Genomic DNA, 22,229 nt, shown 5'->3' on the forward strand with positions numbered 1-22,229 from the left:
CTGTGACTGACAGAGGAAGTATGTATGGTGGCTCCCTGTTAGCAGAAGAGGTGTTAAGGGTAAGTGGGGAGTTAAGGATAAAGTACAACTCCCACAGATACTTAGTGGAAACTATTGCCTTTTGTTCCTTGACACAATGGGGTTTGTGGATCGGTATATGTGTGTGGTTTGGGTTTTTTGTTTTTTTTTTTTTTTTTTTTTGAGAACTGGTCCACCTACAATTTTCCACTGGTGGTCAAGTCAAGGGCCCCATTTTCAGCTGTCTTGGACACGGAGCAGCAGCTCCCCCTTCTCCATCCTTCTGTGGAGGGTCGCTGGTGCTGCTGCCTCCCTCTGCTGACTGAAGGGCTGGTCCCCAGGTGCTTGAGGGATTAAGGTCTGCAACTCTGCAGGAACTGAGCAGCTCATTTTGGGAATGTCTGCCTTAACATTTTTGCCAAATATGTGTGAAGTACTGTCTGAGGAAGGTACAGAAGAGAGCCCTACAGCCCCACAGGTTCTGGGTCTCCCCTCTTCACCCAGCTCTTTTGTTTGCAGCAGTCAAGCTGACGGTTTCGAAGACAAGTCACTTTTACTATGCAGTCTTGATTTGTCTCCCAGGGAGCTTCATGTTGTGAGCTGAATGACACGTTACTCCCTTTTGGGGAAAAACGATAGATTTTACCATAATGCATATTCATGAAGCTGCATTATGGTTGCTGTGACAACCTCACCGCTGGCAGTCGAGATCTGTGTGTTGAACTTCATCTCCAGTCCCCATATTGAACCATAGAACATGTTACACAGCTCTCCACTCTTTTCTTCCTCCCCTCCTCCTCCTGGTGGGCAATAGAAATTGTTTGAGTTGATGCTTAATTAGTAGCTGCATCTGTTTAAGTCTGCAACACCAAAGCACAACTTCCTGTTGGTTTCCAAAGTGTGTTAACTGAGTGATGCTTCTGCTGGGAGTGTGTAACACAGAGGAAGTGATTCTGGTGGGATTTTTTTTTTTGTTTGGCTCCCTTGAAACATACAGGCATAATAATCCTGAGTTACTAAGCATAATGTTTTTTCAAAGGTAGCCCGGTAACTTCATCTGTTTTGAAGAGAAACAGCCCACCAGAGTCTACCCCCCAGTCTAGTCTGTTCCTAGAGTTTTAAGGACTCCTGACCCTGAAAGGAGCTTTTAATAGATGTTACTCAAAACCAGAAAGGAGTTTGTTCTGGGTATGTTACGGCCCTGAAGCCAAGGATGATGTAATTCAAGGAAGACTTGACCAGACTGTGACGCTGAGGCAGTGAGTGTTGTTTCAGGATGAACCTGTTGAGATGAGTGTGGGGAGGGCTCAGCTGGAAGATTTGTTTGCGTGTTTGTTGATGTCAGAAATTGAGGGCACTTGCACAATGCTTGTAATTTGCAGAGAGTGTAAGCTGCTCTTGGCCAATCCAACTGAATGTTTGGCCCATAGTATTGCAGTCTTGGTTTCGAATGACAAGTGATGACATCCTATACTGAGAACCTAAAATATTGTATTGTCCTGGATGAGCTCAATCTCATGTTGGGGCTGTTCATGAAAGGGCTGTGTTGAGTGTGAGTTAAATGTCTGAGTGCTAAATGTCTTTGGTGAGTCGAGCTTAATGCAAAGTTTTCTTGAAAGGTGCTGACTTCACCTTTACAAAATCACTCCCTGTTGATCAAGAAGAACTGGGGGTAAAGTTTGGCTTTCTTCACAGATGTGAGCCTTCTGGAGAGTAGTTTGGGAGAAGTCTGTGCACAGGGGGAAGAAAAGTGTCCTTTTCTTTTATCCTGTGCTCTAGGATGACCCTGCTTGAGTAGGGAGGTTGGACCAGATGAGCCACTGTGGTTGCTTCCAGTCTGACCCATTCTAATTCTGTGAAAAGCTGAGCAGACAAGGAGCTCTCTAGTGAAGCTGATCTTTCTCTGGTTAGTTTCTTAAATATTAATAAGTACAAAATGTTCGGAAAGTGACTTGAAATGAGATTCCATTCATTAAAATGAAAAATTGGGGGGAAAAATCATGTAGCAGGAGGAAACTTTTTGCACAGAACATTGTACAGAGGACTCGGAAAATCTGTTTTAGGCTTAGATATACTCTGTTCATTCTGGTTTTAGTTAAACATGTCTAGAAAAGAATACACCAAGCTTAATTTTCAGTGTATGTGGATGGATTGAGTTTGTCTTGTGTTACTGCTCTCCTGTCAACTCTCAGCATATAATTAAGGAGCATTTCAGTGTAGAAGTAATGAATACCAAAAACAATCTTGATACTTTCCACTCCCTCACTTTGCACATCTCTTCCTCATTACAAGACCAAAATGTCCTGGTGTTGACAACAATGTCTGTATTTGTTCATCCACACACCCTGGCTTTTCTTGAATACCAGGGCTCTTACAGTGGACTTGTGCAGAAATGTATTTTGAGAATGAAAGGACAATATGAAGGAGATGGAATGTAAAGGTGAGAACTAGGGGTATGCTAGATTTGCAGGTCATCTTCAGCTTTCTGAAAAGCTTTTTTTTTAGCTAAAGGAACATGAGTGCTTTGAAGGTTACTGTACTATATCATAGTCTTTTTGACCTGGAATTAAATTCATCCATGGTGTTTTAAGTGGTTTCTTTGTTTGCTTTCCCTCAGGCTCCAGACTAACACTTGCAGAGGCAATGCTGTTTGACTTTGTGTAGCAGGTTTGTGTTTTGTTAACAGCTAAGGAAAACTGACTGAACCCTCTGTTGTGGAGCAGAGCCCTTTCTCTGAAAAGTGCGTGTGAAGATTTAGCTGTCCAATCCCTGCTGGGTCTACCAGGCCACAGACTGTACTTGTGTAAAAACTAAAGGCAGCAACAGAAACCAAAACCTGTGAACTACATGTGGGAGACTCTGGGGTGAGTTAAGGCAGGTTTCAGACAGTTGGGTACTGCACTTCCCTGAGTTCCCTCTGCATCCCAACCTCTTCCACCTTCATGCAGGAGTAGAATATTCCTGCAATATTCAGATATTGCAATATTTCTGCAAATATTCAATATTCCCTGGAAGCTGGTTGTCTGCTTACTGAAGCATCTCTATAAACATAGGCTGAAAAATTTCTTGTAGATCTCCTTATGATTTTCATGTGGAAGTTTGGGAAAACTTGATTTTTCTGTTCTTAGTATAAATTTGGAATGTTAGTGTATGTTGGTTTTGGTTTTTGGGTCTTGATATGTTCATTTGAAATAAAGGTCTGACAGTTGTTTGAGGGTTTTACATATTAGGTCAAAATAAAGGCATCTCTTCCCTGGCCCTCTCTAAAAGGAATAAAGCTTCCGACTTGAAAGATTTGTGTTAGCTGGTGTAGATATTAATGGCAATTAAAAGAAAATCTTTAAAGATTATTTTGGCTATAGGGTTTTCTAAACATGGAAAAATAGACCATTTTCACTTGATTATTGTCACATGTATGACAGTATTGGGAAATGCATGTTTGGCAGTGTTTTTTAAAATGCATGGAGTTAAAATACTTGTATTTTTATTGGAGTGTTACGGTATTTGTTAATAGTTAGTTTGAAAGCAGAGAGAAATGTGGGTCTGCCTTTGCACTCTGAGCTCCTCATATGCAGAGTTGCCTGGTGGCTTTGATGTCGTGAATATGGGGAGGTAGTAGAAACAGCCAGAAACTCACAGCTGAACCAGCTGTGCTCAGAATGGGTGTTTGGGTAGGGGTGGGTCCAGGATAGGTAGCTGGGAGAAGGTAAGGGATGAATAGCTGTGATGGTGAAGCGTGTATTTTGATATTTAGTTGCTGTATTTTACAGTAAACCTACTTCTAGATCAGATTCTGGTCTTTTATTTTACAAAAGCTTCCCCAAGCTTGTCTAAATTTGACTCAAGTCAGTTGGAATACAGAATCTCCAAGAATCTTTTTTCCGAGTGAAACTGCTGAAATGTCAGCATAAAAAAAATAGTTGCTGGTTGCAGGAACAGGCTGCTGACATAAAAAGCCTGTCTTAGATCCAGCATTTGGCTAGAGGCCAGATAATGAGTTTTCATAGGAGCTTGTTGGCAAGCTTACATTTCTGCTTAGGTTAATGTAATGTAACTGTAAGTAATTTAGGAACCTGGTACATGCAAAACAATTTTTAGACAAAATGATCTTATTATTTTTAAATTTTAACTGAGAAGATATTTTTATAAACCAGCTTCTTGTACTTCAAGCACGTCAGAAATGCCTTGGAGAGTGGTTCTTTACTATGTCCTCTTTTAATTATTAACCTACTGAATAATCCTTTAAAAATATTGACCCTCGTGACATACCTGTCAAATCAGAATTTATGCTGACTTCATTCATTGGAGCGATTTAAAGAAAGGTTTGCATTTTTAAAAGGCTAGGTGGCAACATACATAGGGATAAGTCATGAGTTTTGTGAGTAAAAAAACACTATAAATGTGTCCATGGGTAATCTGTTGGCCAGGTTATTCTGTGACCTTGGGCTGAAATGCCTGAACCATCCTAGGATGAGAAAGGAGCTCAATTTCCCAAAATGATGCCCATCCCTGTCAGTTATGCCAGTGGGCCTTTTCATTGTCCTTGTGGCTTTTTTCATTCGAAGGGTTGGAGATTTCTCCGTCTCAAGATGTTTTTGATGCTTCTCATTTCTTATATGTGCATGTGAATTTATGCTAAGGGAAAGAAAGCTGAATTCTGAATTTGAACCATCTGTGAAAGTACTGGATATACCAGGCTATAAAAGCTGTCCAGATCCAGCCCTGTCCTCTGAGGAACAGTGGATAAGTGTGGTTTTAACAGGGGCATGCTGAGGACTTCCTGTTTCTGTCCAGGACAGCAATGCTCATCTGCAGTAGCTGCTCCATCTCTAAGAGGGATAGAGAAGGCATGGGATGCATGCTTGTCCTCCATCGTTATGGGCTGCCAACCATCCAGAAAACTCTTCCATGCTTTGTGATTTCCATGCGCTGCTGCAGCATTAGCAGTGACAGCGTGGATGATGAGCAGACAGGATTTGGTTTACAGCTGCTTTGCTGTAGGTCTCCTACATGGTATGTAAATCTGGTTGAACATAGATGAAGATCGATGTGATGGGAGGGAGAACAATACAGTTGTGCTGGTGCTTATCAGAGGTTTAAACTTCCCTCATACCATTTGTTCCCTAGTTGCTATTAATAGTAGGGCCTAGAGATATTTCTGGATGTGATAGCTGACAAGTTTCTTCATCAAATAGTCAATGAATGAGCAAGAAGTGTTTCTATTTTAAACATAGCTCTGACAAGTAAAAGAACTTCAAAGAAAAGCTGCTCTTACAAAATAACCTTGGTGTGAGTTACCACAAGTGTTTATAAGTGATAGATTAAACACAGGGTTGAAACTTTAAGCATCTCTGATAAAGGAGGAATTTTGTGGGGGTTTTTTTGCCAGCTGTACTGTAAGGGGTTTATATTGGTTTAAAACTTCTGTGTTTAATTGAAAGGTGCTAATAAATTTTGGCAGAGGTGCAAACTAAGACATATTTGAAGGGAATGATCTGGTTTGAGCTTGGTGTGAATAGTCAATGCCCAAGTATTAGGGTAAGTGGAGAATCCATAGGGAAAGTTGAAGAGCTCTGTTGAGAAGGGGTTTGTCCTAGGAGCTGAGAATTGCCCTAGGTACAAAGGCTGTGGTAGTAAAAGGTTTTTCTATTTTGCTCTTTATTTTTACTCCTGAAGTGGCATGTGTCTGAATTTACCTTTGTACTTCCATCTCACACCAGTGTCTGGGTTGATGTGCCATGAAGCTAACCATGAGTTCTAATGAAGAGGATGGTGCTGCTGACCATAGAGGACAAAAGGGTAGTACCAGGAACTAGTGCCTCAAAATAGATTTTTAAGAATCCATTTGCTAGAGCATGGCATCATCCTCCAGATGAATATCTGTGTGCTGAGATAACTGTGGCTGTTTTGTTATAAACTGACAGAGCAGGAGCTTACTGGAGTGACAGGATCAATGAACTGTTGGGTTTGGCCTTTTTTTTTTAAAGATGGAGCTTGGCACCTTTGGTGCAGAGTGTGATTCCTTGAATGGGACCAGTTTGGCAAGTCTGGATTAAATCAGAAATTATACGCTGCAGTGTCTTGAAAAGCTGCCATTACAATGAGTTTACACACAAAAATTAAGCTTTCTTCTGTTGTCTTTTAAAAAGCAAAACACTTCTCTTAGTATAATTTCAGGGGTATACAAGATTGTCAGTTGTGGTAATTTTAAGGATTTTGGCAGTGTGTTTGAATATGATTTTTGGTCTGTTTCAGCTGTCTTAATTTTTCATGAAATCTTCTGCATGGATCTGTCTGTGGCTTTTTTCAGTAAACCCTTGGTACTTTCTGTTTTGTTAACCTGAGGTTATAGTGAGATATGATAGCATCCTTACTCTTTTGCTCTAGTTTGTCTGGGAATTTAAAACTTGGTTGTGAAGCTTGGTGAATTTTCCTGTCTTTGATTAAAGTATCACAAATTGAAGAATATTGACTTATAAGCAAAACATTTTTATTTTTTTTTCGAATAACCTGTTAGGATCTGACTTCCTAATCTTTCTTTGAAGCGCAGGTTGTTTCTTTCTGCCTATTCTGACTTGCTTTAAAAACTGCCAGGAGAGAGGTGTCATGGTAGTCTGGGAAGAAGGTAAATGCAGAGTGAATCATGCATCTGTTACACTGTGAAAAAAACTTCTGTTAAGAAGCTGAGCATGTTTTTCCTCAAGTGGCAGGAAGGCACTTGAAAGATGGGAGTAGTTGTGATAAAAAAGTGTGTATTTAGATTTATTACAAGCTTTCTAAAATACTCTTGATTTCTTGATCTTGCAGAGACTCCAACCGTCATGTTAAGGTAAAGCAGAAAAGTGCAGTGCTGAACATGCTAAAGAAGTTGGACAAAATAAGGTTCAGAGGTCACAAGAGAGATGAGTTCCTTGATTTAGCAGAGTCTCCAAATGCTTCAGACACTGAATGTGGAGATGAAATCCCGGTGAAGATACCTCGAACGTCAGCTCGAGACAATGAAGAGCTGAGAGACCCTGTAAGTACACAAATTAGGTATCATTATGGTATGTTATGTTATTTAGTTTTCAAGCAGAAAAATAACAGAAGTTACTAATTCTTTATCCTTGTATTACGGTTGTAAAACTTGAAGATTTTGGGTTAGGAAGTAACTTTTCAGTAATAGGCCTTCATTTTGTGGAAAGATCAATTAATTTCTCAATATTAGAGTTCCCTGTCCCTACTTCTAATTGTAGATATTGTGACAGGTTTGTTAACTTGGGATATGCTTCTGAATGCTCTCTGTTTTTTATTTGTTTTGTTGAATTACTAATGAACATGTGAAAGAGAAAAGGCAGCTTTTCAGCCTGAGGAGCTCAGATCTGCTCAAATGACACTGTCCAGGGCTTTAAGGCTAAGACTTCTGGTTGCTTCATTAATGTTAGAGGGTCACCAGTTCCTTCTCCACTGCAGTGCTGTAACCAGTAGTGCTTCCATGCAATTGGAGCTGGTTTAAACCTGTGAAGGCAGTACTAAAACGTTTTGGTGCTTATAAGCAGAAGCACCAAAGCACACCTACCTTTTTCAAAGTCATTGCTTCAGGAAAAGTTAAATATTTGCTAAAAAAGTAAAATAAAACCCTTCTTTAAGTGTTAAACATGGCTGTGGATCCACGAGCTTGGGGTGCTACTGTATTAGTTTAGATTTGTCTATATAATTGTATTGTGGAAGTGACTTGGAATTCAGAACTTATATCACCCCATGAAAACTTCCTGTGCAGTTTTTATCCCCAAAATGTAATCAGACTGTTGTCTGAAGGCTCATTTCTAGGAGCTTGGGGCTTGCTCACAGGAAGCTGTAAACTAAAGGATTTTAAACTGTATATGCTTATGCATCTCCTTTGGGGTTGGCAGCTTGTATCTAGTTCTGTAGCTAGTAGCTTTATTAAATTTAAGTGGCTTTCATAGCCCTACATACAGCCCTGCTTATAGAGAGCTTTTTTGCCAGAATGTTTTTCCTGTGATCATGGAACAAACAGGTGGTAATGACAGAGCATGTTTTGGTCACAAAAGGTCTGTTATATGTAAATCCTCAAGCTTCTGAGACAAGGAAGTCTGTTAAATGCTATTCTTTTGCTCTTATTCTACTGAAGACATTTGTCATTTTTTTAAGATGTAAGTATTGTGCATACTGGGACTAATCTCTGATGCTGTCCTTCCAACATGGTATTTTGTGAGTTTTTTATAGGTAAATTCTGTCATATTTTCATTAAACTTCAGGCTTTATGTTTGAAGTTGGTATATATGCCTTTTGTATTTGATCAGAAGTATCTGGATGGCAGAGCTAGAAAGATCTGCCTTAAATTCCAGGTACCATTTTCAGTATTTCTTCAGTGGAATAGTAGCTCCTGGGTGGTATGGAGGGTAGCTGAGGGCACAGCAAGGTAAACTTGTAGTTTTGAATAGTAATAAAGCCTTAACAGCTGCACATCTGCAGTGAGGGTCTCTGTTTTCTCAAAATACTGACCTCTTTGTGCTCAGAAGGGAACTTGGTGAAGCATTTGCTTTCTGGCTGATTGCATACTGCACTAGGCTGTTGTGGTCTAAGTCCTTGGATACAGTTGAGGGCAGCTGTTTAAAATCAGGGAGAAAGAAAGAGAGGGATTCAGAAATGGCATCAAACTTGTTTTGCTCTGTTCCTGATGTTTGGGAGCTCCAAACCCAGGGTGGTGCTGGAACAGCCTAAGAGCAGTGGCTGTATTACAGATGTGAGCAAAATAAGCAAATTGCTATGAAGAGAAAGGTCTGACGTATAAGGGATGAATTTCAGATGGGATTTTTGAGAGATTAATAGTTGGCTCTCACAGGCATCTGTGCACTCAGCTCTGCTGCCCATCCCTCAAACCAAGGGAGAAGAAATAATCCCCTGTGCTGCAGAGGTGCCAAGAGTAAAGAAAGCAATGCTTATATATTTAAATCAATATTAAACTAGTGGTGTTTGAGGTTGTGGGAACAGTGCAATTCTCAATTATTTGTCTGTTTTCTTATTGAGATTATATAGTTGAGTTATGCCTAAAACTCATAACTTAAATTGCTTGTACAGGGTATTTTATAGACTCTGTAAGCAACTTAGTATTATACTATACACTGATCATGGGAAAACCAAGTCTTAGTGGTTTCTTCCTATTTAATACATTTGGGAAACTGTTGAAAGCGCACAAAAACCAATGCAAGTCTTCTGTGTAAATGGAAGTTAGGCTACATGTCTTTTCAGATAGATGTGAGCTGTACTGTGCTTCCACTTCTGTTCCTTCATTTTTTCTATTGAAATTTGGGTACAGAACTCAGGGTCTTGAAAGAGCAAGGTTGATGGCTTGGAACTGGACATAGACACCCAAAATTAGGGTCCTAGTCCCCTTATCTGCATCTTCACTGTCAGCCATTCCCTAGACAAAGACTTCATTTCTGCCCTTCTCTACTTCCCTCCCCCTGCCCGTCTGGTGTATTAATCATTATGGAGGCATTAAGGAAAGATCTCTGTCTATTAGAACAGCACAGTGCAGTCATGTGAATGAAGAACCCTTCTGTGCTTCATGGGTTTACAGTGCTCTTAAAAATGTGCCTCTTCTTTAGGTATGTAGCTGAACTTGACAAACAAGTGCAAAAGCTTGATACAAATGGAGGTTGCAGAGTAAAAAGCCTTGTCATAAAAGCTTGTGATTGCAGAGCCCTGACCATCTGCCAGGAGGAGCATCATCCTCTGTTGCACTTCCAGCAGATGAAGTGAATGCTCAGTCCCAGGCCACAGATTGCTCAGTGGCACTTAGTCCCAACACTTCATATGATTTACTGAAGTCACACATGTAAAATTCATACCCTTGTGAAAAGGCTGGCCCAGAAAGGATGGCCAGATAAAGTAATTTCCTGTTCTTTATCTTTAAACTGAGCTTTACCTATTTAGGTCAATAATAAATATCCTAACCTGTGTTCAGGTAAAGCACACAGCTAACTCCTGGTCCAACGACTCTGGAGCAGGAAGGATTTATATTTTCCTTTAAATTCTCAGTGGTTTCTGAGAGTTTTTGTTCAAAAAGTGTCTTTATTTGAACTAGCTTGGATTCAGCTTACAGGCTGGCTGCTTGCTTGTGTGGGTTTCCCCCTCTCATTTAAGTGCCCCAGCTACCAGATATGCCTTGAATAGGAGGTACTTTCTTAGGTCCCTGTGGGTGTTTGGACGCTGTGATCAGATCATTGCCAAGACAGCAGTACTGGTTAAGAAATTTAACTCTCTGCTAAACATTTCTTTCAATTCCTGAATGGCTTCCTCAATTTCTTCCTTCATTCCCTCTTTATCAGAGCTGGTTGTTTGGGTTTTTTTAAGGCAAGCGTATTAGACACTCCATGCAGCACTGCTCTTTCTACATTGTTTTGTAAAATCATCACAACTGCAAAATAGGTAGAGGGAGGAACCTGGTCTATTCCAAATCAATTAGCATGTGATTTGTTGTGACATTAGAAATTGAGGCATTGTTGCTTGCTCAGTAATTAAAGTCCCCTTTATTCAGTGCTACCCTTCCTGTTTGTACAGAAGGGGAGACAAGATCCAGTTCTGCATGCAGGTGTATGAATGAACATGTTGCAGACAGATCACATCCCCTTCACAGAGCAGAGAAAGAGCAAACTGTGTTTAAACCTGTAGAGGCTGGCACTAACCTGGCAGTGAGAATTACTAGTAAAGCTCTCTTGTATCTGGCATATTGTACTGAAAGCAGTCTAATCTACTTATGCAAGTTCCCTGCCAGTGTGCTAGGATTAAATCTGAGTTATTGTGGTACAGAAAACATTACTTTAAATGCTCTTGCAATATAGCCTTAATTTCCCTGACACATGTCAATTAAAACCTCAAATGCTGCTCTGTTGGTCATCTCATTTACAGTGATTGGAAGGTGTAAAGCATGATGCAAACATTACAGTTAAGAAGTTAAAGTCTCTAAACCTGGCTAGCACTAGATTTTTAAAAATTTATGTAGAATATAGCTGTGGTTTAGGAGCATTGCCAGTATGGGGATGCTTCCATGAATAGCTACTAAGGATTAAGTATTCATGCAGATGCTTTCATTCTTAAGCAGTGTTGTTGAGTTTTTCCTTTTCTTGCAGCATTCTTGGGGAGCCCTTTCATAATTTGAAGTAAGAAAATGCACATGAAGTGTCAGATGAAAAACTCAGGAAGCTAGAACTTCACGAGACAAGCTGTGTAGTGTGTTGTATTGCTGAAGACTTCCTCCCTCCTCTTTTTTCCTCAAATGAATGGAAGTTAAAAATTTCTATTTTGAACTACCCTGTGTTGTGTCCCAGCCACTTTCTGGGCTCTGAGGAGTGACTTGAGTGGATGATTTCTCCCCTGGCGTTGGCATGCTGTGTCCTCACTGCTCCCCATCCTTTGTGTTTGAGAACTGCTCCTCTCCAGGTTCATGACAAACTTGGAAATTAGACCACCATTTTGTGAGATATTCTTAGACAAAAATCGTCCACATATATGTGATGTTGTGGAAGGAAATTCGAAGCATAGATTTGGGCAGTTGTGTTTCTGTGTGATACTGAGGAGGTGCTCTGCTGCAGGTGGAGAGGACAGATCCACATCTGCTTAGCTGGGAGGTGACTGGGACCCTTTCTGTGTCTGTACAGCAGCAGTGGCAGCACACAGAAAAAAATCCCAGGGCTCACAGGATGAAGGGGTTATGGAGAGGGAGGGCAGAGAAGTCTTGGGTTGGGAAGTGCTGCTGTGAAATGCCTGAACTGCAGAGAGCTTGGAAAACGCTTTTGTGGGGAGATGAGGGTTTTGGATCTGGAGCTGGATGTGGCTTGGACAAGCAACCCTGAGCTCTGCTAATGGGTTACAGGCAGTCTGTCCTCGTCAGAAGTGTTCCTTCAACTCCTCTGTCTCTGTGTTCACCTCGGGCATTTCTCTGTCTTCCTCGGCACTGCCAGGTGCCTCTTGCTCGTGGTCTTGGCTAAGTAATAATGATTGCCAGCCTTTTAAGAGGGCTCCTGTGTCAAATGCTGTCAAAGCTAGGGAGGCAGAAGGAAAAGCAGAAATCTGTGGAAGCCTTCAAGGCTTTTACTGTGAGTCAGAAACTAGAAAGGGCATCTGTACAGTGCAGTGTAGGTAATCCAGCCTGAGTCCCAGTGCTGTCCTACAGAGGCAGCAGAGAGGAGACACCTTTACTCAGATAAAACTGGAATTAATACAAGGATTTTGTTAACTCATGAATTGAACCAGATATGCTAGCTTCAGACAGAGGGACTTTTTTGAATTCAGAGGCAGGCAGTTGACCTTCAGCAAATGTAGAGACCTTATTTCTTGTTTTCTTAGGTGTGTTGGTGTGGGGAAAAGCTTCAGTGACAGAGACATCTGCTTAAGTGTTTTCCATATCACTGTCCTGGGCGTCCTCAGTTTTTCTGAGTGTTTCTAAATGGTACTTATAAAATGCTGTGATGTTAATTTCGGAAATTGGGTTCACCACCAAACTTGTGTCACTGTGTATCTTAATAAACCATTTTACTATTACATGTTAATTACATTATCTTGCTCCTAGTATTCTAGTGATCAGCCTTATGTTTTAACTCAGTGGATTTTCTTTCTCCTCTCTAAGTTAGAAGGTCATTTTAACCTATTGTAGCTAGTTTAAAGATGTGTACCTTCTGATTTTTAACCCATCTGTGGATGTCAGCTGCTTGGATCCAATGCTTTAGCAGATAAACATATTTGGAAACTGTAAGAATGACTCATGTTAACTGGTATCACTCTCCCCAGTGCTACGCACCTCTTGCTCTTTCCTTCTTCCTTAGAGGCACAGTTAAGGCATCCTGGGCTTTAATTATTGGCTCAACAGCTCTGAAGAAGCAAAAGCAGAGCTGGTTCTCTCTCAGGCATATTTCTGAACTGTAGCACATCTTTGGGTAAAATATATTGAGTACCTTCAGTGAGGATGAAAACTTGAATATGCTTAGGTATTTGCTAGCCCCTTTCTTTTTCCTGTCCTCATTTTTCTGGGGTGGGGACCAGCTGCTGTCTAAGCATGGGGCTGATGCCCAGAATCCAGGCACATTTCTTCTGAGTACAGCACCTTGCTCTTTGTCCTGTATGTGATTTTATTTATTTATCAATAAAATATTTAAGCAGTGGCACTGTTTCTTCAGACAGCTCCCTGTGAAATCCTGTGAGCTGGGACAGAGATTGTCCCTATGTGCTAGATGTGGGTGTACAGAAAGCCATGCATTAACACCTGGGCAGCAGTCTGAATTTAATATCACTTCCCTTGTGCCTGCATATGGAGTGTGTTGTAAGGGTGCTGCTTTTCAGCTTCAGCCACACCATCCTCCTTGGGGCTCTCCAAATGTCTGGCAAGTGATAGCACTAAATCTTGCACTGTAAAGAAACACAGCCCAGCTCTGTAGATAAGAGATCAACACAGAGGTTAATTTGCATCAGATCAACACAGAGGTTAATTTGCATCAGATCAACACAGAGGTTAATTTGCATCCTGTGCTCATCTGAAAAGAGTCTCTGATAATCTTCTGCAGTGGCTGGAGCAGTTGCAAATGGCATCTGTCACTGCACCTCCTTGGCTAAAGGCAGGAGTGATGGGAAATGTGGGCATGGTGAGGAGGGTGCTGTGCTGCAGCTCCGGTGTGAGGACTGCCCCGGGCTCTGTCCCTCTCTGCTGTGGTGTGATTCGTGCCAGCTCCAAAATGGGAAGTATCCCAAGGCTGCTGCTGAGCTAACAGCTCCTGCTCCTCCTCAGGGCCAGCAGCGTTGACAGAGTGCTGTGTGGGTGGGTGCTGCTTAGGGGACTGGAAATAGCATCTCTGCTCGGCGCTGTGTTGAGCAAGCCCAGGTGGGGAGTTGGTGCTAGGTAAATGCTGGGCACTAGCTGCCTACAGATTGCTGATATGCCTGTACAGACAAATTCTGAGGCTTAAACTCAGGATCTGTTCTTAAAGTCTGTTTCAGTGCAAACAAGAAAACAGATGTTTAATAGCTATTTCCACACTGTTTTATCTTGAAAGTGCAAATCAATCCCAACTGTGAAAGTACTTTGCTATCAGTAAGCTTTCTGCACATCTTTCCTGAAACATAGAAAATGTCTTATTTAATGTCTTCTGTAGATTACTTGAATTTATATATGTATGTAATTTAAGCTGTCATGGTTAAATGCATGCAAAAGGAATACAGTTTCTGTATGTTTTCAGGGTTCAAACAAGGAGTGGGGAATAGTCAGAATACGTAAATAAATTCCTTTTTGTCTTGAGATCATTTTTGAGATGTAGGCTTCTGTAATCTATCCCTTTGGTTTTGAGGATAAGCTACTAGAGTAACTCCTGTAACTCTCATTGACAGATTTTTCATACCTGGTGTGGACTGTACACAAGCACTGAGCTACCATTACCCAGGAGATGCCCTCACCCACCCTTTTCCCTGCTGTCTGAAAATGCCCACTTTATGAGAGAAAGAAGGCATCATCTGCCTTTTGCTCTGTGGGCTTGGGGTTTTTCTGTGTTTAATTCTTGGAGGTGGTGGTTGTCAGTGGTCTCACTAACTAATCAAATTGCTTTTTAATTCCCTCTTTCTGCAGTATTTTCAGTATTTTCTGTTGAGTTCATTCAGGAGGTGCTGGTAAATCTATTGAGGCATGTAGTATTCTGATTTCCCACTCTCCTAGCCTGCCAGGGTGAGCTCCTGGGCACCAACAACATCCTTCTGGAGTTACTGGGAGAATTACTGTTGTGGGGGAGTGGGGAACCCCTTCCTTGCTGAGAGACTGTGATCTTGAGAATTACACATTCCATAGATGGATATGAAATATACAATATGTGTTTCCCAATAGCTCAATAATTATCTAGAAAAGTATTAGTTTTGCCAGCTTCACAATTTTATGTTTAAAGTGTGTACCATTGACCATTCATTCTATGGGAAGAGGAGTGGGGTAGTATAAATATGGCTTTTCAGTCAGCAGAAGAAGGGGTTACATGATGATGCAGTAGAACTGGTGAGGGTGGTGGTGGGAAATACTTGTTTTCTGTGCTTTCCCAAGGTTTGCAGAAGTGTGTTCTGTAAACTCACATTTGATTAGCTTTCATTCACTTATTTTAGTAATCTGATGCTGAAAGAGGCATGTAGAGTTGTTGATCTTGCATGTTTCTCCCATGCTTGTTTCTTTACTGCCCCAGAAATCAGTTGATGTATTTCAATCACACACACACACACAAAAAATAAATAAAATCCTTCTGAACTTTCAGTATGTTCTGGCTTTCTTATAGGCTGGTCCAGGGACCATCATCATGGCTTCAGGAGTCCAGGATTTTAACAGAACAGAGTCTGACAGACTGAATGAGATCAAAGGTCACCTGGAAATAGCCTTACTGGAAAAACACTTTTTACGTAAGTATAAAATGCTCTGTGGAGGGGAAGAGTTTAGGCCTTCTGAAATAATGTTTCTCTAACTGCAGGAGTTGGCATCAGAATTTTGAGGTGTGCTGATGTGCAGATAGTACATGGCTTTATGCTTCCCTAAGAAGAACTTTAAAGCATTCCCAGGGTTTCTGGGTCACTTGGGTATTTTTTTCCTCATTGCATTCCTCACAATGTACTCACTATGTGACAAAAGCTGTGTAGTTGAAGTCTTGATGTTGACATCTGCTGGTTGTCTTAGAACTGAGTCAACCTTAATGTGCTGTAATAGGTGATTTTCTTTCTAGTAGTAATTGCTAAGAAGACATTTTTGAAGGGGAGACCAGTTCATTTTCGTGGCAGCTGTTTCAGCAAGTAATGCACCTTAAAAACGTGTCTCTTAACATGATGTGTATTATTGGGAAGTGGTGTAAGAAATACAGAGAAGAATGTCTAGAGATTTAAAGTGCTGATTTTGGGGGTTTATGCTTGTATATGTGTACATATGTGTGTATAATGAAAAAAGTTGTCATTCATGGCTAGAGGCAGCTGCAAGATTTTGGGGGTTTTATCTCAGCAGGTCTGAACTGTTGGTTTTTAAGACAGGATAGTTAAAAACAGAAAAATGGAAAACAACATAATTTGATACAAGTAGAGATGTCTCTAATAAACGAATGAGAATTCTTGCTCAGTTGCTTCCCAAAATGGCCATTTTATTATTTTTTTTATGAACTTCAGAATATGAGGGTAGTTTTTATGTGTTCAAAGCTTGTCAGATATTTTCTAAGGAGTAGAAATAACAAGACTATAGATTCTTTTCAATTTCTAGGCTATAATCCAATGACAAGACTTAGGTTTTTATCTTCAGCATGTTCTCAAGGATTTGTCATTAATTTTCTGTGACTTGTTTGTTACTTGACAATATTTCTTTGATATGTTTTCCCCCTGGCCTGATAAAGGAGACTGGGCAGGAATTCCTAACAAGCTGCTGTCAACTATCACCGATACCTGGAAGAGGTATCATGGTTGGAATGTCAGGCAAAAACTGAAAGATCTGTTTGACTTGCCTTGTTAGTTTCAGTGATTACTTGAATTATTTAACTATTTGGTACACAGTTACCATGTACTCCTTCCATCCCCAAAGATCCATTGCTTAAGCTCCTGTTACACAGCTGTTTTTAGGCTAGGTTGGACACCTGTGATTTCTCGGTGCAATCTAATGCGCATCAGAAGGAGCAGGACTTAGCAGAACTGATTTCTGATTTGAAGTAGGATGTGCTTTTTGATGTACAAACGTGGTAGAGCTCTCAGGCACTTCCATGGCCAGTGAATTCATTCTCCTTTCTAGTGTGTTCTTACAGTAACTAAATGGGTCACGCAGGTTTGTGAATATTGGTAATCTTCAGGTTCCTGCTGTAATTTGAAAACCTTCTGATCAACTGTTATTTGTAGCTAAATCATTTTTCCTTTGCACAGACCTTTGTAGTGAACTCTAAGGTGAAGGATAAGGAGGATAAAGTTTATCCCTTTTTGTAAACTTTGAGCAGATGTTTGGGGGTTCAGGCCAGTGGGGTGGTTCAGCTGGGTGCCTTGAGTCAGCCAGGGGTGTCTCCAGCCCTCACCTCTTCACCAGAGCCTGATGTTAGCTGTAGTTGAAATGACAGTGTTGTCCTGACGAATTGGTTGTAACTCTGTACATAAAAACAAGAGTAAGAATCATAGTCTGGTTGAGAAATAAGTAAAATAAAGCTTATCCCTTATTTGGCCACTTTCCATTCAAAATTTTGGGATGAAAGAGGTCACCATGTTTGTCAGTTGGAATGAAGTAGAAGTTCAGCTTTTGTGTATGGCTCCTGAGTTCTTACCTTTCCTTTTTCCTTCTCTTTTGAGTTAGTTTGGAATTTTTGATACTAGAAATGCTTCTTTATTGTTTTCTTCCCAAAAGTGAACTAATGGTCTGCAGAAAAACATTCTTGAAATGTGCAGTTGGTTCACTTTGGTTTGCCCTTGGAAGAAAGCCTGGCCATTATTTTTTTAAAATCCTATTGCTGCAGTAGGTATCTTTAGGAAGGCTAGTTGCTCTGCAGTATCTCCATACTATTTTTAATTATGGAATCCCTTAAGGACACATTGCTATGATTGTGGTTTTGCATAAACTGTTTGCCTTATCCACGTACTCCATTTCCTCCAGCTGGGCATGCAAAAATGAAAGCAATTGCTAGTTAATGAGGGAAATATCTGAAGTCTAATGCATTTGCTTTTTAATGTGCTGTGATTCTACTTGTTATCAGCTTGATTCTGACTTTTTTTTGGGCTCTTCTGTACTTTTATTTGTATTGGTGTCATCAGCCAGAAGGTTTAAGGAGGAGAGATCTCCTCTCAGCTCTATGTCATGTGTAATGTACACATACATTACACAGCTGCAGGTCAATGTGGGTCTGTAATTTGAGGTGCCTGGCTAAAGTTTTTCTCTAAACTCCATTCAGCTGTTAGTAGGCATAAGCAATGGGTGCAGTTTGGCTGAGTAGTACATTCAGTGAAACACATCCCAAACCTGTAGCTGTAGCCTCTACAAGCTGCAGGGGAAATCCAGAGCAAGTAGGTATGGAGACAAGCTGTTGTCTCTAAGGGGGAAATATCTTCATCTGAGATGCCAGATGAATGAATGCCTTCTTTAGCAAAGAGGTAATCTAAACACCCAGAGATGTGAAGATGGAGAGGAATTGCTTAACATGTGCAGAGCTGTAAATGCAAATCAAATGTGTCTGGAAATGCAAGGGATTTAAGCTGTGGATTGACAGGAGGGTGAGGCACGTGGAGAATGGGATCTTAGATAATATCTTAAGCAAGGGGGAGGGATCATCTGATTCTCCCAGCTAAAGGGGCTAAAGTTGCTTTTCCTGTCTGTGTGGGAATGGTCTTAATCTCTTTGATCTAATGGCTCACTCTGAGCCTTATTATAGGAATGCTGAAAATGTGCCTGTTGGGTTTGTGGTATTGGTGTGGGTTCCTTCAGAAAAAGTCTTGGAACACCAGCTGAATGAAGGATGCAAAGGGCTTAGTCTGCTGGAGTTTCCAGTGCATGTGGTTGGAAAAAGCTTAGTCTTGGAGCTGGGACAATCAGAATAATTTATTTCTAAAGGACTTCCTGTTATTATAACCTAGTTTTTAATACAGGAGAGCACTGCCTTGGGCTAGTTGAGGGCTCAGTTTGGGAAGGCAACTACTGACCCAGGGCAGTTAGATTGATATGCTAAGATTAGTAGTGATTTTAGTGTTTCCGTTTTAAAACCTGGTTGTACCTTAATAAAAATAAAATTGTACTTGCTGCTGTTGTATTTGAAAGACAAAACAACCAACAAAACAGTCTTTCTGCTTTTGCACGTTTTTCTGTTTGAGGTAAACACCTTGCTTCCTGTTACTTCCTCTGCCTGCTTATAGAGGGCATTTCTGGAGATATCAGTGTTCTTGTCCTGGTGCCACAAGGTGCTTGGTGAGCACACATGCATCCTGTGGCTTACATGAAGTATTAGCTAATTCTAATTCAAGGGTGTTGAAGCCTTTTGCAATGCGGAATTCAACAGCTCAGGAAAGAGGAGTTGGTTAGCACCAGCTGAGAGTGAATAAACCAGGTGACTCTTAGAGAAGAGGGTTAGTCATGAACTGGTAAATCAAAGGAACCTCACATGAGGATGAAGAGTACTAGAAGGAAATATAATCTCCCACAGGGGTTTTTGCATTCCACACCATACACCAGTATGTGGCAGGAGACTTTAGGGTCTCACCAAATCAGTGGTCTCAGTCATGATGTTTATACCAAATGCTGGGATTATGTTGCTTTTCCATTGAAATTTCTGCTCTGGCACACTGTTCATCCTTGTGCCTTTTTGAACCATTTATGTGACTATCTCCACAGTATTTTCTCTAGCTCACACTTTCTGTTATAAATGACCTGATGATTCTTTCTAAGAACAACCTAGAAGAATACTGACCTCATGGAAGTAGAGTTCTAGAAAACCATACATGATTCTCAGGCAGAATTAACATGTTAGAAAGTGTTAAACCTCAGAGGCCAAGTGTGTGCTGACCAGCAAAAGGCCTATTCTGAAAAGTCCAGTTCTGTGCAGAAATGCTTATACATCCTCAAACAGTCCCAGTCATTCTATGCAACAAATAAACAGTGAAGCTGCCCAGTTTCCAGCTGTGTCAGAATACACAGCTGGAATTGGTTTAATTTCTCCTGATATGAGGGTCACACCAGCTGCAGTATCAGAGCTACAGAAGAGCAGAAGAATAGATTCACTGCATTGGTTTTGCTGTTTTCTTACTGACTTAGCAGCCTGTAATCTGAACCTTAGGTTCAGAAATTTTGAAGCAGAATCTAGAGCTGATTTGAGCTGATTTACATAGCAGGTGGAGACCCTGGCAAGATATTAAGCAGCTGCTATGTTTATCTGAGAGACCCAAATACCAGCTGTGGGGCATTCCTTGCTACATGGTCAGCCCTTGGCCAAGTGATCCTGATGCTGCACCATGGGCTCTGAAATAGAGTGTGCTGATGCTGGTGCGTGCTGAGGGTGCTATGGCATTGGAGCTTACCCTGGGTTTCTCACATCCTTTACTCCTTCCTCTAAACTTCCTTTCTTTCAGTGTAAAATCCTGGACTCCTTAGCACTAAATATGTGTCCCTTGGAGATTCACATGTCTCTTTTGAGATTGTAGAGTTCCTCTGATGAGGACTGGTTTGCCTATGGTGACTTTTGGAAAATTTTTCCATGTTGATCCTGGGCACCCAGAGATGATGCAGTAAAAATATGTGAGTCCAGGCTTTGCTATAGTGCTGTCTCTTTACTAGAGCTGCTCTCATTTGCTTCCTAACAAATTTTAAAGTTTTTCTGGGTCTGATTTCTGACTGGGAGACTTCTCAAAAACTGCAGAAAGTTTCTTAAGAGGTGTAGGAAAGATTTTGCTTATACCCAGAGATACTCAATGTGTATGTTGAGTTCATTTCTAGCCTTCCTGGGGAAAAAAAAAACCCAGCTCCACAACTCTGACTTCATTTTCCTGGAAATGCTGTTGGAGGATGCAGTTGTGAGCAAGGACTTCAAGGACTCTGCTCTGACTGGTGAAAGAGACCGATTGGGCTTTTGCTCGTTCTCAACTTGGCTTCCAAGAGCATGAGGTTCCTGAGAGCAGGGGAGAGGGAAAGGATGTGACTCCATCCCAGTACAGCAGCAGGCTGGAGTCCTGGGCTGGTCCTTGGTCTGAGCCTGGCTTGTGCACTATGCCCTTGTCATTGTACAAAGCATGCACTTCGTGATGTAGGTGGTGGTGCTGTCCATGAAGATGCCCAAATGCTGCTGGGTCTCATATTGTCACAGTGCCTTTTCATGAGACTGATGGACCACAAAAAATGCAGCACAGTGCTCAGAGGGATGTATTGTTGGAGCTGCTGTGGAGCCTTGAGCAGATCCCACCTACACACTGTGTTATGTGTGTGGGCTGTGCCTGTTTCTGCCTTTTTTTGTGTGTGTGCCCAGCTTGGCTTTGTTAATTGCAGAGCTGGTGTGAAAACACCCAGGCAGGGCAATGGTCAGCACTGTTGTGCCTCTGCCCTTCGTGTAACTGGGACAGAGATTTTGGGAGCTCCATGTGGAACCTGCATTTCCCTGCTCAGCTTAGTAGCACGAAAGCCTTGGAAGAGCCTGCTGCTATTCCTAAGCCAGACGTTATTTCAACATTTATAGACTGTTTCACTTCTGCCAAAACCAGAGAGTGAAAACCATTCCTGCAATAATGACAACATTTTTGCAGCTCTGTTTATTTTAGGTGGGTTTTGCAACACTTCTGGCATTTTTATTCTCTGAAATTTCTGAAAATTCATAGAGGAGCAGTGTTTTTCATGGCTTTTAAGCTGAACTTTTAAGTGTATCTAGCAATACAAAACTTTCCACTTGATGTTTTGAGAAGGGGGTCTGTTTCAGTAAGCTATATTTTCAGGAAGTGTAGTTAAAAATTGTTCTGTAATGAAGGGGAAATGATCCAGGTCTGTGTCTATTACAACATGATAAAGCTCCACTGAAAGCATTAAATGTAAATGTAAAGTTAATAATTGGTAGTTAGCATAATGATTTTGTACAAACCATAGCAATGGCATCTCAGTTATTTCTAACCTCACACAATCCAAGTAGGACATAACAGGAATGATGAGAGAGGAGGCTGGAACAGCTTGCACAGAGGAAGAATACTTCATCAAATATGATGTGTTTTGTAAATCAGTCTTCCTCATCACATGAAAGAGAGAGCACTTTATATGAAACTCCTGCTGTTCAGGTGAGAAGAAGAGTACCAGTGAATGTTAACTGACTGAGAGAGGATGATGGCTCAGACTCTGCCTTCCCTTCACTGTCTCTGGATCAGAGTTGGCTTATTTCTTATCAGCAGAGCAGGAGCCCTGTCAGCACGCTGCTCCCTGTTCTGTAGGCATATGCAAAGAGGCTCAAAAACTGGTCCTCTAAAGCTCTGCTTAGAGTAAGTACTGGGGCAGGAGCTCTGTCTTTGGAAGAGCAAAGGGAAGCACAAAGGAATGATGGAAACAAAACAAAGCAAAAGGTGATTGTTTAACTGCCAAACTGTGTTAAAGTTCTTAAAGGGAAATTGGCATGACTGGTTCTGAAAAATGACAGGTCACTTCTTTGTTTTGGTGTGTGCAGACTTAGCTGGAGAAAGGTGATATTGAAAATGTGGGGTTTATATTTATCTGTTTCACTTCTCCACTCTAC

The 22,229-nt window shown here is 41.1% G+C and overlaps 1 protein-coding gene across 3 annotated transcripts in view; it reads left to right on the forward strand.

Annotated features, from left to right (window-relative positions):
* GRAMD4 (GRAM domain containing 4) overlaps window positions 1-22,229 on the forward strand; it is a 72,961-nt gene that overhangs the window by 17,150 nt on the left and 33,582 nt on the right. For all 3 annotated transcript variants that reach the window (XM_030238673.2, XM_018910234.3, XM_009086813.4), the window contains exons 2-3: window positions 6,826-7,036; window positions 15,318-15,438. In XM_030238673.2, coding sequence (XP_030094533.2) covers window positions 6,826-7,036; window positions 15,318-15,438 — 332 coding nt within the window. The remainder of the gene's footprint in view (window positions 1-6,825; window positions 7,037-15,317; window positions 15,439-22,229) is intronic.

This window comes from Serinus canaria, chromosome 1A (assembly GCF_022539315.1).
Source record: "Serinus canaria isolate serCan28SL12 chromosome 1A, serCan2020, whole genome shotgun sequence".
Lineage (NCBI taxonomy): Eukaryota > Metazoa > Chordata > Aves > Passeriformes > Fringillidae > Serinus > Serinus canaria.